At 44.7% G+C, this 17,361-nt stretch overlaps 2 protein-coding genes across 2 annotated transcripts in view; one reads left to right on the top strand and one right to left on the bottom strand.

Moving 5' to 3' along the window:
• Nucleotides 1-17,361, bottom strand: part of C1H19orf25 (chromosome 1 C19orf25 homolog) — a 245,185-nt gene that overhangs the window by 174,869 nt on the left and 52,955 nt on the right. The window lies entirely within an intron of this gene.
• The window catches only part of PLK5 (polo like kinase 5 (inactive)), a 36,361-nt gene continuing 35,231 nt past the window's right edge, over nt 16,232-17,361 (top strand). The window contains exons 1-3 of the mRNA XM_075283353.1: nt 16,232-16,371; nt 16,869-16,976; nt 17,231-17,347. Of these exons, the coding sequence (XP_075139454.1) occupies nt 16,273-16,371; nt 16,869-16,976; nt 17,231-17,347 (324 nt within the window). The 5' untranslated portion in view covers nt 16,232-16,272. The remainder of the gene's footprint in view (nt 16,372-16,868; nt 16,977-17,230; nt 17,348-17,361) is intronic.

The raw sequence follows: 17,361 nt of genomic DNA, 5'->3' as shown, positions 1-17,361 counted from the left end.
TTGGTTAATGGACAATAGTGCTGATGCAAGATACCGAACTATCAGCTGTGAGCATGAGATCTCACTACCTACCAAAGGAATTACCACATGTTATCATGATAGCTGCATATGTCCCCCACCTCTGCAAAAAAAAAAAAAAAAAATTCTGCCTGTTATATCTACATGCTGTGACCCCCTCCTCATGTCCTCCAACCACATTCGGCTGTATTATTAACATCACTTCACACAGAGAACTAAATGATCCTGCAGTTGTGTCTGTGTGTCTTTCTTTTTTAGTTGCTATGATTCCTAGGATTTCTCTATCTGCCATGAGCTTGTATGTGTTTTCTCTCTTGTTATATACTACTGTACCATCCATGAAACTGTATCACTGAAATTTCTCCATTGTGGGACTATTAAAGGATTATCTTATCTTATCTTATTAAATCAGTTATATCAGTGATGGGTGGCATCCTTGATCTCCATAGTGGACCACCCACAAGCTATTATTATACTTTGGGGTCCCCAAAGGTCCCCTGGGTACAATAATCGGAGGCCCAGTGGAGATGACAAACATATAAACCAGTGTTACTCAAGTCTCCTAGACTCTGGCGCACTCCCAGCTATTTTCGTCCCTCTTCATTGTCGGCACAAAAGTGGGTTATGATGGCGTTGCAACGCCAACCTGGCCCACATGACATCTATGACGTCACTAAGTGCGTATTCTGGACCCTAACCGTAGACATGCGTGCTCTGAAAGGGTTAAATTTGAGGTCAGATTTAATGCATTTTAATTGAATGTTGATAATTAATAGTCTTTTGACATGATTAGCTTAATATTTAATTAAATATTTAATTAACACTTGATTCATGTAATTTGTTTAAGTATCACATGATTTTCTATGCATGTGCCATGTTGGGTATATACAGTATTAGTCTGTTTTATGTATCTACTCCTATAACTAAGAACCATAAGTTTCAGTTGAAAACACTCTAGGGAGAGGGGTTACGCAGGAGCGGTACCGCACTGTGTACATGTGTTTTCATGATGTGTGCTAACTAGCTAGTACCTCATATATTGTGGCCTTCATTTCTCTTGTTTATATTCCAGAAAAATGTAAAATTCTGTAATATTGAACTTTGCTGTACTCTTAAATCTATGAAGTACTACAGTATCATACCAGTATCAACTTTTAAAGGACAGATTGGGGACAAAATGTGGGCGGACTGTGGCAAATTTAGCTCAACCCACTTCTAAACTGACTGCGCCCATTCCCATCCATTTCTCATTGGGTACACCTTGCACGCCACATCTCCCCCCCCCCCCACACACACACACAGTACACCTATGCACCCAGTGCCGCACCTCCCATGAGGCGACCTGAAGTGAGCGCTTCAGGCGGTGCTATGCCAGGGCCTCAGGGAGGGCGGCATTTTTGGTTACCTAAGCCAGTCCAGGACAAGCTGTCCTGGACTGGCTTAGCACCGAGCGGTGGTTTGGGGAGGCCACTGGAGCAGCGCTGCTCCAGGAGCCTCCTCTCACGCTCAGGCAGAGAGCAGGTTGTCTCCGTGCCTGCTCTCTGCCGACGAACGGTGCTAAGCCCTGCCCCCTGCACTGCGACACGCCCCCCTCCGCCATGCCCCCTCGGGGGGTGGCTTTCTGTAGTTCGCCTCGGGCGGCGAAAGGGGCAGGTTCCCCCCTGTATGCACCCCACATTATACCCCCCACAGTACACCCTGAACCCCGCATCTCCCCCTCACACACAGTCCACCCTGAATCCCTCATCTCTCCCCTAAACACAGTCAAACTTGCATCCCACATCCCCCATAGTACACCTATGCACCCCACATAGCACACACTGCACCCCATACCTCTCCCCCCCACAGTAAATCCATGCACCCCACATCTCTCCCCCCACATAGTACACACTGCACTTCATATCGCTCCCCCACAGTACACCCATGTACCCCACATCTCACATCCATCCACAGTCCACCCTGCATTTCACATCTCCCCCAGTACCTTAAACCACACATCTCTCCATCTCTTCCAGCACCGCACAGGATACAAAGACACGCCTACCTAGACATGTGACTATCTGATATCAGACAGGTCCTTCTGATTACAGTAGTACAAGCTTTCCGTCGATCAGCCCCGCTGTTATCCCAAGTACAACCTTTTAACTGTTATAAGAGCGGATGGTGATCGGGGGAAATTTGTTAAACAAAACACTTCAGGGGCAGAGTGGTACTGCGGGAAAGCAGTCTAAAATCGGGACTCTTCCGTGGAATGCAGGACGGTTGGGAGCTATGCAGTATATGATGGTGCTATATATAAACATTATTATTATTATTATCATCCTGTTGGGCAGAATGCCGGCTCAGTGGTTAGCTCTTTTGTCTTACAGAACCTAAATCCTGGAGGATTGTATCTGATCAAGGACAACATTTGCATGGAATTTGTATATTCTCCTCATGTTTGCATGGGTTTCCTCTCACAAACCAAAAATATACTGACAGGTAAATTGGCTTCCTGTAAAAACAAGTAACCTTTGTGTATGTTGGCAATGAATGCCTGTATGATTGCCATTAAGGCCGGGTTCACACGGAGTTACGTGCCGCGAGATTTGGCACGTAGACGCCGCGTGACCCTTTGCGTGCCGTACACGCTCCCATTCATTTCAATGGGAGTGGGGAGCGTATGCGCCGCGCTAGTTTGCGGCCGTGCATTTATTCACGGCCGCAAACTAGCGCGGCGCATACGCTCCCCGCTCCCATTGAAATGAATGGGAGCGTGTACGGCACGCAAAGGGTCACGCGGCGTCTACGTGCCAAATCTCGCGGCACGTAACTCCGTGTGAACCCGGCCTAACTCCCATACTCCGCTATGCTCCCTGCACTTTGAGCCTCTGCAAGAAAAGTTCATTACAAGTGTTTGTCATTGTCACTGTCATCCTGCACATAGATAGTAAGTAGAGATGAGCGAATACTGTTCGGATCAGCCGATCCGAACAGCACACTCGCATAGAAATGAATGGACGTAGCCGGCACGCGGGGGGTTAAGCAGCTGGCCGCCGTCAAAGCGGAAGTACCAGGTGCATCCATTCATTTCTATGGAGCGTGCTGTTCGGATCGGCTGATCTGAACAGTACTCGCTCATCTCTAATAGTAAGTAATGTTTTTCTGTTGACTGCTGCCACCTACTGTCAGCTATATTTTATTGCAGATTTAGCACTACCACCAGAGCAGAAGTGTCTAAAACTTTTTCCAAGGAGAGCCAGATTTGGTGAGGTGAAAATGTGTGGGGGCCATTCAGCCTGACATTCTTTTAGGCCGAGGCCTCATATAGCGTAAATGTTGGAGCAAAAAACCACTGTTTTACAGTACCTGCAAAGTGAATGTGATTTTGGCCAATCCCGTCCACACATTGCATAAAAATATCTGGAGCTGACATGCTGCGACTTCAAAAACTGGGGTTAAGTCGTCCTTTGATGAAACACCAGTGACTGTCTTGACAATTGTGCGGACCACCAGACATGTAGCATCGTTCAGTGGCATAACTACCATGGTAGCGGCTGCCACTGGGCCCTGGACATTAGGGGGCCCGGTGACAGCCGCTACCGCTGCGTTTTGTTTTGTTTTTTTTTGTTTTTTTTTAATAGGCCGTTACGGGCCCTATTTACTTACCAATCCTGGCTGGGCCGCGATTGGTAAGTGACACCGCGGGCCCCACAAACACTATCCTACTCGGGGGGTCTTTGCAGACCCCCCGAGTATAATGATCGGAGGCCCGGGAGAGGTAAGAAACATAAAAAAAACACTGTTACTTACCTCTCCACGATCCGGGCAGGCCTCAGGCCTAGTTGTCTGTCGTCTGTCTACATATAGTAAGTAGTCTCTGACATCACATGAACCTGGCCTACGTCCCGGGTCATGTGACGTCCGACGTCATTGAAGAATGCCGACAGCGGAGGCCGACAGCGTAGGAGACGGGGGACAGGTAAACAACAGTAGTTTTTTATGTTTTTATTCCCCCTGTGTAAAGACCCCAGAGTATAATAATTGTTTATAGGTGTCTACAGTGGAGCATACTACTGAGTGCAGGGGCCACTAAGGGACATAATATTGTGTGCAAGGGCCACTAAGGGACATAATAGTGTATGCAGGGGCGACTAAGGGACATAATACTGTGTGCAGGGGCCACTAAGGGACATAATACTGTGTGCAGGGGCCACTAAGGGACATAATACTGTGTGCAGGGGCCACTAAGGGACATAATAGAGCGCGCAGGAATGCGGAGGAGGGGGTTGGTCGAGGTTGTCGGTGTCGGTTGGGGGGGGCCCATGTCAAAAGTTCTCCCCGCCACGCCATTCCTAGTTACGCCACTGGCATCGTTCTTCTGTTAGTGGTTTATCTCCAGAAAAGTCTCTTGTGCTTTACATAAGATTGAGAATTTGTGGCACCTCTAAGAAGTGGGGAGCCTCACGTCTGGTGGTAAGTAGGTACTGATCTCTCTTTCCCAGCTTGTAGTGAAGGACGATAGTGGTTTTGTACATGAGCGAGGTAGGTCAGAGAGACATGGTGAGGGATTTGTAGAGACACTCAAAGGGGAGCAAGGGCCTGTGAAGATTTTATGTTTTTATTTTTTTTTTTTTTAATGAGGTTTATGTAACCCCTGTGTGCAGTTCAAGGCAACGAGGGGTTAACAGTTTGCAGACATTATGCTTGGGGATGAAAGCAATTGTAGTTGTTTATCAAATCCTTGGAGGATGGGAGGGGCTGCTTTGCAAAGGAGCTCAGGGAGTCTGCAGGAGAGAGGGATCACAGGTGGATGCAAGAGGAGGATCTCTTGAGCTGCCAGAGGCTGAAAGCAATAGGAAGGAGGATTTCATTCCTTCAGAGAAAAGGTTACCGGCTCCACAGGAGGATCTGCTGAAGAAACTGAGTGTTTATACCTTCCACAACAGACGGAGGCGCCTCCCAGCTACACCTGAACGTTCTTCCAGACTTAACCCTTTGACAGCCTGTTGGATGGGTTAATCCCTCTGGGACTGTAAATATACCACCAGCATTCTTATCTAGACTGAATCCTATGATCCAGGAGTAAATGGTTCTTGCTAGAGTAATCTTCCTCTAGGAGTAAGAGACTTGTTTCATGCAGATATATTCTGTGCTGCCATGTCATATTACAAGGGATAGAGCCTGCTGCTGCTGATAGATGATTGTAGCCAGTATTGGATTTTCTGCAGTGTACTAAATCATCTGCACTAATGAATCTCACCCTGCTAGGATTTAAAGGAGCATTATTAACTTCTGACATATTTCATGTGCACCAACGAACAAAGAGCTTCCCACAACCACGGCAACAGGCCTTGTATTAAGACTGAGTTTTTGTGATTGTTATACATTGTCCTAGGGCTTTGCCATATAGACCTGCCATTTTCTAGATAGGTTTATCGTTTAAAGTACAACCTCTTACTGATGCTGTGAATGTTATTGCATATTGTACTTCACCATTACTTTTATTAAGTTCCATATAAAAGTTTCTTTGTTTATACCACAATCCTCTCTGGCGTGTTGGTGTAGGCGGAGCTTTTCCTTGTCAAGCCTCGGGCAGAGATCTGAAGAAAGGTACTGTCACCCCAAAAGCACCAGAATATCACCGACAAGGGTGGAGGCACTGCGCTAAGCAGGCAACTCATATTTACCAGAACGCCTCGCTACCTGGGGTGTGGCCAAAGGGGGGCGTTACATTTAGAAGTAGTGTAGCGGCCAGGGGCATAACTACCGGGGTAGCAGGGGTAGTGGCTGCCACAGGGCCCAGGACATTAGGGGCCCGGCGACAGCTGCTACCGCTGCGTTTTTATTTCTTAATAGGCAGGGGCCGGGATCGGTAAGTGACGTTGCGGGCCCCACAAACACTATTGTTATACTCGGGGGGAGAGGGATGGGGGGGGAATGTCTTTTCAGACCCCCGAATATAATGATCGGAGGCCTGGGAGAGGTAAGAGAACACAAACAAATAGTGTTACTTACCTCCCCGGGCAGGCTTCAAGACCTCCATCCCAGGTCATGTGACATCCCGGACGTCATTGAAGATGGCCGACTCCACCGAGGAGTACAGCGGAGATGGAGATAGGTATGTGACAGTGTTTTTTATGTTGGTCCCCCCCATCCTTACCCGGTCTCCAATTATTATACTCTGGGGCCTGAAAAGATCCTCAAGTATAATAATTGTCCATGGCTATTCACAGTGGGGCAAAATATTGTGTATAGGGGCCACTATGGGGCATAATAATATGTGCAGGGGCCACTATGGGGCGTAATAGTGTATTCAGGGGCCACTATGGGGTGTAATAGTGTGTGCAAGGGGAACTATGGGGCGTAATAGTGTGTGCATGGGCCACTATGGGGCGTAATAGTGTGTGCAGGGGCCACTATGGGGTGTAATAGTGTGTGCAGGGTCATAATAGAGCGTGCAGGAATGCGGGAGAGGGAAGGTCAGTCAGGGTCTTTGGCGTCGGTCGGGGAGGGGGGGCTCATGTAAAAATTTCGCCATGGGGCCCTGCCATTCCTAGTTATGCCACTGGTAGCTGCATATACTGCCACAGCATAGGGAGTCAACCAGGGTGATATTAATAGCTGTGATTTTAGAGAGGTTAATTTTGTAGTTGCTAAAGAAACTGCAAGGGAGGGAAGTGCCGTCAAGGGTTGAGTGATGAAGAACAGGATGTTGTCTGTGAATGCTGAGGTCTTTAGATGTAGATCTCTGATTTGTAGTCTTTGTATGTCAAGGTTGTGACGGATAGCGACTAAGAGATGCTCCATAACAAGTGCATACAGGATCGGTGAGAAAGGGTATTATGTGTGGGGAGGGGCATTGACCTTTTGACCTTGATTCGGGCCTACCGAGAAGCATATAACACATGGATGCGCTGAAATACTGTGGGTTCCAGGAAGCCCCAATCCACCTGGTCAAATGCCTTCTCTGCATCCACTGAGATCAACATCATTGTCATTTGCGATTGAAAAGCATAGAGGATGGCGGAGAAGGTCTTCAAGGTGTTGTCCCAAGCCTCCCTCTTTGGCATAAAGTCAACCTGGTTGGACCAGGGTGGGCATGTGGGCAATTAATTTTGCAAATAGTTTGGTGTCAGTGTTAATGAGGGAGATGGGGCAAAGTTTGGGGTCTTTACCCACCTTGGGTATGACTGTGAGAAGTGTGTGGAAAAAGGAAGGGTGCAGTTTTCAGGATGTTATAAATGCAGGCCATGTAGCCATCAGGGCCTGGGCTTTGGCCTTCTGAGAGTTCAGATATGCTTAGCTCTAATTATTCCGGAAGGTCAAAGTTATTTCAGTAATTAGGTGAGTAATAAGTCCGGATGGCTGTTTGATGTGCATGATGAATGAAGCAGATTGCTGTTCCTGCACCTCTTGGGCTAGGAGATGGGTGTTGTATATCTTTGAGGAGAGAGCTGATTTCATGGCATGTTGCTGTCAAGTCCACATGGGTGGTGCATTGGAGGGTCTGTTTATGTTGGGCTTCCAGAGTGTTGAGTGCCTGAAGTAGAGATTTAAGTTTCATACTCACTTCATGTTTGATTCTGGCTCCATGTTTTATTACTAGTCTTCTGTAATATATAGCAAGCAGTCCTGTCTCTTTAAGAGCAGAGACTCATGGGAACAGGAACTAGGAAGGAGATGGGGGGGGGGGGGGGTTTGCTTACACATGGTTGGGAGGAAGTTACAGATCTATGTGTGGAGATGCAAATAAACCAAGTTGCTGTTGGATTTCATCCCTGACTCCTCATACTTCTTGAAGACATTACATCTTCCAAGTATTGGACAAGACAAAACCTAAAAATTGGGGTTAGTACAAGAGAACACTAAATACAACATATACAATATGTACATTATCATTTGCCTGATCAGTCCATGTAAGAAAGAGTGACCAGAAGAGATGGATACAGCACCTGAGGCACTAGTGCATCTGTGTCCAATCTCAAGGCTGTCAGATTAGACATCCCTGGACCCCAAAGTTTGCAACGTCTATCAGAAACAGTTCCAAAATAGCCAGGGTCTGAACCAAACCTGACTCAACCCAAGACCCAACCCTCCAACACCAAGTATCACCAAAATTGCAGCGAAACCATCACTCTCAGTGGTGTCCGTAAACAAGCGCAAATCCATGCTAAAAACTTCCTCATGTTGACAAAGAATCTGACTGTTGAACGGAGCTAGAAAGGACTACTATGTCAAGAGATGACCTCTGATGGGCTCCATAATATGAATAAAGTGATGAGGCAGCAAGACCCCTTTAGTAGCTAATGACATACATTTGAAGAAAGCCCTGAGAGTCCTGAAGGCAAAAGTCAGCTTGTTGCAAAGTCACTGTAACGTCTCTGCCTGTTTGGGTCTCTGTGACACCCTCTGCAAGCACGCTGCGGCACAGAAGGCGGGTTCATTTTCATTCTTTGCTTAAAGTTTTTCGTTCTACTGTATGAATACTGCTCTATTACCTCTCCTCTGTAATTGAATTTCCATCACACCCATCTCCTGCACCTTGTTTCTCTCTGGTCATCAAATAGTTAATTCTAGCCTTCCCTGTGCGATTGACAGCCTGTCTACCAATCAAGCCTAGGGCAGGTCTTTGGCTTCCTATATACAGGCTGTCAGCCCACACAGACATGCTGGCTATTGTGACTTTGTCCCTGCTAAGCTCCTCTTCTGCTACTATTGTATTGCTGACCTCTGGCTTACCTCTGACTATTCTCTTGAATTTTGATTTTGTTCTGCGTCTCTTGACTGTTACTGGACCCTTGGCTAGCTGATCTCCATTTGTTGTTGTTTGTCTTGTCTTCGTTCTGTGTTGTCACTTCTATAGGAACAGTCCGTCGACCAGTTGCTGCCTATTGCTTAGGATAGGACCAGCAAGCAGGAAGGGGCAGTGATGGAAATTCAGCTTAGGGCTAACTGTCTATTGTGCCCTTCCCCCAGTATTCACCAGCAGGATTCCTATTGCAATTCCCTTACAGTCACCTTCTTGGCATGCACAAACTGGTCTACCATGGAGACCAGACATGCAACTCTATTGTCTGGCAACCAAAAAACTAAACTAAATAGTATCCAATTCTATACCCAGAAATGTTAATTTAGTCGTCTGACACCCCGTCTTCTCATTTGACAACGGTACCCTATACTTCCCATCAAAATTCAAAATGTGGGCCCGGCCTGACATTTCCACTCTGAAAAGGCCGCTGTGGCCTCTGAGACAATAACCGCTGATTCCATACATCAGTGGCCTTGAAGGCCCAATTGATGGATGGATTCAGCTAAATTCCTCATCGTAGCACCACCACGCCAAGCCGCTGTGTAATTTATGCACACTATAGATTATTTTCAGATAAACACACAGCTTGGGACCTTTATCAGATTTGACTGTGAAGTTCTATAAGACATCATGGCAAAGGCCTGAAGCTAATTGCAACCCATGGCTTCCTATCAGAACCCCTCTACTGCACCCACTCCTTGTCCTTAGTAACATGGCCAGCAGATAACAAAGCCCAAATATCTATGTACTCTCTTTAATTATATGATCTTGGACCTCTGCCAGTACATGTGTACCCAGTGAGGCCACACCACAAAAAACTGAGTCCCAAAAATCGAAGCCAGGACTCCGAAAGGAAACCCTTGTTGGTGGGCAAGCATGGTTAGGAGCAGCCACCTGGCCCTTAAAGGGGCTCTATCACTAGGAAAAGTCATTTTTAACTAATCACACCTTTGCATAGCCCTTAGAAAGTCTATTTCACACCTACCTTTTGTATGTAGATTGCCTCAGTGGTTTCTGAATAAGTCCGTTTATATTCATATGCTAATTAGACTAGTGCACGATAGATGGTGTACACCTCTCTCTCTGCTGTTTTCTATGGGAGACTGCTGCTGATGATGACTCGCTTCCTGTTTGCTTCACACACATAGAAGATAATGGGAGAGAGGAGGCTGCTGGGAACTTTCTGCGCTGGCTGGAGGCTCATTAGCATATGAATAAAAATGGACTTATTCAGACACCACAGAAGAAATCTACATACAAAAGGTAAGTGTGGAATAGCCTTTCTAAAGCCTATGCAAGCATGTGTTCAGATAAAAATGACTTTTCCCAGTGATAGAGCCCCTTTAAGAACCTCTAAAATATGTTTAAGAGTGACAAAAATCCCGCACCCCGAAGAGGAAGGGAACAGGTGCCCAAGATAGCAGTCAGGCCTACTCCCTTTACTGCATCTGTCATCTGCTCTGTTGGCAGTGGAGATGGTACCGCTTGAGGAGGCCAATCCAACAATCACCATGCCAACTCTGAAGAGGTTCTCCCAGATGGTCTACACCAGTTGGGAGATGAGATGATGAGTGAGACCCACCAGACAGCCGGCTGTCCTTCTGACATCAGATATGATGACATATGGACTGTTATGAAGAGAGGCGACTATGATCAGTCCTCCTGTAGAGGGCACCTGCTACGTGGGAATGCTGGTATGGGGAAAGCTTCCTCCTACGATGAGAACAACTGCCATCTATTAAGGAAGACGCATTGTGAGAAGAGAGATTAGCCTGGGCACCGGTGGAACAGTCAGACATTCCCCTGGACCTAGGTCTCATGATGTCCCTCTCCAGGAGAAATCCAGAAGTAGTGCATGTTGGTAAGGCCCAGAAAGGTGTTTCCCTTACCCTTCAACACCATGTTGTGTGAGATGTGGAAGAGTGCTCTGCCCCAAGGCTGCAGGGAGCGGGTGGCAACTGCTCCAATTGCAGTACAGATGCCAGACAGAGCAGGGGAAACATGGCAGCTGAGTCTCTACTTTGGCTAGCTCTCCCCTGCTGCCAGAAACCGGACCAGGGTCTGACTAACTTTGCCAGATGAAGCTGCTCCCATGCTGTATGGTGCCACTGACAGATCTCTTCCCCTGCCGCAGTCCCAGCTACACAGGCCAACTGACCAGGAGGCTCTCTGTGTGAAAAGGAAGAGACCCATGCAGGTTCCTGCCAGGAAGCTCTGTGCTGTGGCCTGCTGCCATCTGGACATCAGAATGCTGAAACAGAAGGGCAGATATCCCTCCTACTGTTGCTCATACAGGACAGCCTCCAACTATCCAGAGCCTTCTACTCAGTCCTCTCAAGAATTTGCTGCTCCATCGGGACCTCCATGCTAATGGTCCTGTGTCTTCTTCTTGTTTTTCTTGCCATGATGGAAAGGCAGAAGGTAAGATTCCTGCTACGTGCTCTTCACAGAGTATACAGTGACTTGAAAATGTATTCATACCCCTTGAAATTTTTCGCATTTTGTCACCTTACAACCACAAACTTAAATGTATTTTATTGAGATTTTAAGTGATAGACCAATATAAAGTAGGAGATAATTGTGAAGTGGAATGGAAATGATACATGGTTTTCAAAATCTTAATCAAAAGTGTGACATGTAAAAGTATTTATCCCCCTCTGATACCACTAAATAACATCCAGTGCACACAATTGCCTTCAGAAGTCACTTAATTAGTTGAGTTGAGTCCAGCTGTGTGTAATTTAGTCTCAGTATAAATACACCTGTTCTGTGAAGGCCTCAGTGGTTTGTTAGAGAACACTAGTGAACAAACAGCATCATGAAGACCAAGGAACTCACCAAACAGGTCAGGGATAAAGTTGTGGAGAAGTTTAAAGCAGGGTTAGGTTATAAAAACATATCCCAACCTCTGAACATTCCACGGAGCGTTGTTCAATCCATCATCCAAAAATGGAAAAAGTATTCTTCAACTGCAAACGTACCAAGACTATAAAGTCGTGTACTCCACAAATCTGACCTTTATGGAAGAGTGGCAACAACATTGTTGTAAGAAAGACATAAGAAGTGTTGTTCACAGTTTGCCACAAGCCATATAGGAGACACGGCAAACATGGAAGAAGGTGCTTTGATGCTTTGGTCAGATGATACCAAAGTTGAACTTTTTGGCCTAAATGCAAAGCGCTATGTGTTTGCAGAAGAATAACACTGCTCATCACCCTGAACACACCAAATCCACTGTCAAACACGGTCATGGCAGCATCATACTGTGGGGATACTGTGCTTTTGCAGGGACAGGGAAGCTGGTCAGAGTTGAAGGGAAGATGGATGGAGCTAAATAAAGGGCAATCCCAGAAGAAAACCTGTTGGGGGAATACAAAAGGCTTGAAACTGGGAAGGAGATTCACCTTCCAGCAAGACAATGACCCTAAACATACAGCCAGAGTTACAGTGGAATGGTTTAGATGAAAGAATATTCATGTGTTAGAATGGCCCAGTCACAGTCCAGGGCATCAATGCTGTTTGGCGATGAAGAGATTATTTCCTAATGGATTTTTATCAATTTTGCCACGGAGGTCTGTGATGGGTGACTGCACCTTGGGATTAAATAAGTAGTAAAAAGTATTAAAGTGTTTTTTACAGTTATTAGATAATGGCAGAATTATAGGAAGTCTGCAGGTATACACAATTTTTTTCCACAGATCTTTATTGTAGGGCACCACTGAATAAAATAGGTTTGTGATAGGTTGTCTTCACTTGTGTGGAAAGTTAGTTCCACCATAACTGTTACCCAGTGTCACAAAATGTACTTGATATACCTAAGGCAATGAGTCTCACTTATTGTTGTGACGCTTACATTTCCCTCTCAGTTAGAGCATTCCGTGGGAGATAATCCAGGAGATAAAATAAAGATTCAACAAACAGCATCACATCAAACAACAGCCTTTTAGTATATCGGAGACATGATAAATCTTCAATCAATGAGATGAATAGGTCATACAAACCGCCTGTGCATCATCATTCTATAAAGTGCCAATATAGATATGATATACAATTTAATTAGCCAATGGGAATGCAACCAGAGTGCCGGATACTGCGCATACCATCACTCCTGCTCTATTTTGCAGACATGGGCAGTCGGCAGACATCAAGAAGAGGGCGGAAGGGAGTCATCTCTGAGTGAAGTGCAATGCATCATGGTAGTTGTAGGAAAACAGAACAGGAAGCTACCAATGTAAACTAATGCAAAATATGCCGGGAGCTCTCAGAGAAACCCAGAAATTACTCAAAACCCTAAAAACATTAACAGCACCAACTAACTTTTTTTGAAAAATTATTTTTTACCTGGAAAACCCTTTTAAGGATAAGTCCTCAATAAGAAAATTTTACATTAGGGAAAATTTTACATTAGCACAGAACTGATACTAACCAAATTTTAGTAAGAGACAGGATCGCTCATCAAATTAGTTGCTACTTGTATAGTAGGAGCTTTGCATGCAATATTTCAGTTAATTCTGCATGACTTTTATACAAACATTCATACCATGGATAAATACTGTAGGGATGGCCAACATGACCCAAAATTAAAATAACAGTTTTACTCAAATTTAAAAGGGATACACCTATTTTGGCATTTACAACTAAATCCACAAAATATACCCATACGTACCATAGATATTTGGTTGAATTTATTAACCTATTAATAGCACTACCTGACCTTCTTCTAGTTATTTTTTTTTTGCCTGGAAAACCCCTTTAGGTCGGGGCCCCATGGGACGAAAACGCCACTATTTGCCCACGGTGGAAAAGCCGCAGGAAAAATCGTGGTATTTTACAGTACGGATAGAGTTGATGGGATTCTAGTGAATCCCATGGCCACTTTGCGGTACAAACTGCGGTGCGAACACACCACAATTTCCAAAACCGTCATGGTTTTGGAAATCGCAGCATGTCAATTATACCTATGGGGAAACTGCCTGCGTTTCTATAGGTATAATTGTAACAAAGTCAGAACTTTCTGTTTAAAGCGCTGCGGGAAGAACCGCGATGTGTTGCCGCCGCGGTTTTTCCTGTAGCACTTTTTTGCTGCGGGATGTCCCGTGGGGCCTTAGCCTTAAGATTTTCCTTTAGTCCATGTGGAGAAACAGTGTTCAGATGTTAAATTTGCTGAGCTTCCTTCTGCAAGAGTAAAATATCTATATACCCTCCATGCCAGATAGCGGCACACTGCACAACTAATGAGTTAAGAGCCACAATCAGTGCGCCACCCATTGCAGTTGTTAGTGGATGCTATATAAGGGTCCATTCACACGGAGGAAAATGGTGAGGAATTTGGTGTGGAATTTCAGCACTGAAAAATAGCCTAGAATTTCTTCTAGCAGAAAAAGGAACCCATTGAAGTCAATGGGAGGCTTTTCTTTCAGCAATGAAATTCCACACCAAATTTCTTACCATTTTACTCTGTGTGAATGGACCCTAATACAGCCACCCGCCAGGTATAACTGACCCTTCTCCATACCACCTGTGCAACACTATCAGATAATGGTAAGTCATGTTTCATTACTGGTGCTTCTGCATTCTGTATGGGGAGAAAACAACTCAGGGGGGCCATCTTCTGCATCCCCTGGAGACTGTTCCTTGCCAATTTTACTAAAATCCTTAAATCACAAATGAATGAATGAAACTTCAGTTTCAGATTACGCAGACCTCTGTTTTCAGTGTGTTGTTTGATCAGGTGTTCCATATAATAAGCTTCTGGTCATCTGCAACAGATCCAAATGGGTTTCATTTCGTAAGTGCCAAGAAACCTCTTCCACCACTGCGGTATGTCCTGTAAAAATGGTCTTAGCATCAACCACTTTGCCCTCTTTGGGTACTGCACTGATATCCCACAAGCAAATTGTATGAACATCAAATGCACTAAGTAGGTTTAGACTAAGATTAGCATTCCAAGACAAGCCATATCGTTCGGTGAATTCTGAAATCCTTTCCTTCTGGTGTGGTGACATCTGAAAGCCACTAGGCTGTTAGACTAGGCCACTCCAAGACTTAAGTGATTGCTAGATCATATAGGAAAGGGGTCGTTTTTTTTTCCAGATTGTGTACCCCTCATTGATCACCCGCTCCTCCACAGCATCATCAAAAGCAGCTTCCTTATCTACCATGGTGTTTTTCAAGATTTAGTAGGTAGCTCCTTTTTCAGAACTCTTCAGAATTCTGTATGGGAAGTAAACTGAAGGGAAAGAATCATAAGTGTACAGGCCAGCTGGTTCTGGTATTTGAAGAGGCAGTAAGAAACTAGGCCATACAAGAGCTGTTGGTCCTGCTCGCAACGAGAAGAGAATAACCTACCACTAGGATGTTAGCTAGTTGCTAGAATCAGTATGCCCTTTAAAGTACCTGGGGAGGGAACTGGGTTGGCAGGCAGTGCATGACATGAGACAGGGGAGGCAAGTTTTTTTGCCTTTCAGCCAGAAGGACCGCACAAGTTTCTGTTCTTCACTCAGTAAGTGAAGAATCAGCAATCAATATTAGTTGGGGTTTTATTCATATCCAGGGGATTTTTATACAGTATAATATATTTTATAATTGAGGTTGTCATAGGCTGGGGATTTTGTGTATATGAGGAAAATGTGGGTCAGGTGCTTAGAAAAGTAAGGAGCCAAAGATGTCTGTGCTGCTAAGTTTACAGAGACAAGTCACTAATGTATGAAGTGATCATGGCGATACAAGATGAAAGAGACAAGAAATGTGAACAATCATAGTCCGCGACATCACCTGTAAGTAACTATATGTTTTGTGCAATATATTCACTTAAATTGTCTGCAGAGCTGTGTGTAGAGTTTGTATCTAACAATATATGATCACTGTATAGTGATAATATTGGTCTACCAAAGTTGGGGGCCTAATCCCCCTGTGCTTAGCTGCACTTCTTTCATAATCATACCCATAGAATCAAGTTAATATGCTATTTATGATATCCTATGTACGAAACACAAAAAAATAGACTGGCAGAATTGTTGTTTTTTTTTGTTTGTTTGTTTTTTTTATTCTTGCCCACATAGAGTTAATTGACATTAATCAAGTCATATATTGAAACCAAAATTTCCTAAAAACCAGTAAGTGTATACATGGTATGATACTACTTTATAAAAACTATATACAGTCTATTATTAAGTATGAAATAAGCTCCTACTGTGTATATATAGAAAGCAGAGCAGCCACATACTGTATGCTGGACTGCTGGGTGCTTCTGCCTTTGTGTTCCTAGCTTGCTCTCCCTCCTGTCTCCTCTCTGTCACCTCCTCCTCCCCTCCCTCTGCTCTTCTCCTCCCAGCGCTGGAGTGCTGTGTCCCAGCTGAGCTCCTCCAATGGGTAAGCTCAAGTGTTTTGGTGGCTGGATGATTGTCCTTTGCCTGTGATTTGGGAGTCTGCAAGAGGATACCTTGGCTGGAAATGCTCAGGACATGGAGATGTCAGGCAGCGAGCACTCAGAAAGATCACAATATGTGATTGAAGATGCGGAATCTGGGACATTGTACAAGAGAGGGAAGCTCCTGGGAAAGGTAAGGGTCTCCATGGACAATTACATGAGGTTAACACTATAATAAGATGCCTTTACCAAGATGTCAAAATATTGGTTTATTATAAGGTTGAAAGGCTATTGAAAAAGTCTCCATTTGTCAATATTGCAGGTGAATTACTTGTATCACTTTATTGCTGTATCCACAAATTTGTTCCTGTCTTCCCTGTGTCTCTATAGAAAATCTTGAGATTTCATTTTCAAGTCCATTTCTAATGTTGTCTTCAAACTGCGAATAACACTTTAGATATTGGTTATGTTATACTTTTGTCGACAGCCTGAAGGGTTAATGTGAAAAGTGAGCGATTGCTGTAAAATGTTAATTACAGCCTTGGAGTAGCAGTTCAGCTGACATTCAGGTTCTGGAAGGAAGTTAGCGACAGGAATGAGATGCCGCTGCCGTGTGTCACTTACTAATGTCAGGTATGAAATGGCATGTGTCATTTATGACTCTTCTAATATTATTGTATGTCTTCCCAGGGTGCCTTTGGCAGGTGCTACAAATGCACGGATGTGTCCAGCAGACAAGTCTTTGCAGTGAAGATGATCCCTCACACCAGAAAAATTGTGATACAGCAAAGAGGAGGGGTGAGAACTAATGTTTGCAGGGATTAACTACTTCATACCCACTGAAGTCTGCGAGGCATTGTAGAAGTCTGCTGATATTATGCTTATACTAGCCATTGCGGCTAGTTGTCTTCACAATCCATTTTGTAAGCTTACACCATACCTTTTTTCACTGGTAGATATAGCTGAAAACAAGAGGATCTCAGAGAGCAGCCTCACATACTGTCTGCACCCTGTCTGGTATTCTAATCCCTTTGTATTTTTTATTTTTGCAGGTTGAAAAAGAGATTGAACTCCATAGTCAACTGAAACATAGAAACATTGTGAGGTTTTACCACCATTTCCATGACCATAAGTATATGTACTTGGTGATGGAGTACTGTAGACACAAGGTATGTTAGATTAT

Source organism: Leptodactylus fuscus, chromosome 1 (assembly GCF_031893055.1).
Source record: "Leptodactylus fuscus isolate aLepFus1 chromosome 1, aLepFus1.hap2, whole genome shotgun sequence".
NCBI classification, from domain to species: domain Eukaryota; kingdom Metazoa; phylum Chordata; class Amphibia; order Anura; family Leptodactylidae; genus Leptodactylus; species Leptodactylus fuscus.
Note: the sequence above shows the minus strand (reverse complement) of the source record. Positions and strands in the feature narration are given on the sequence as shown.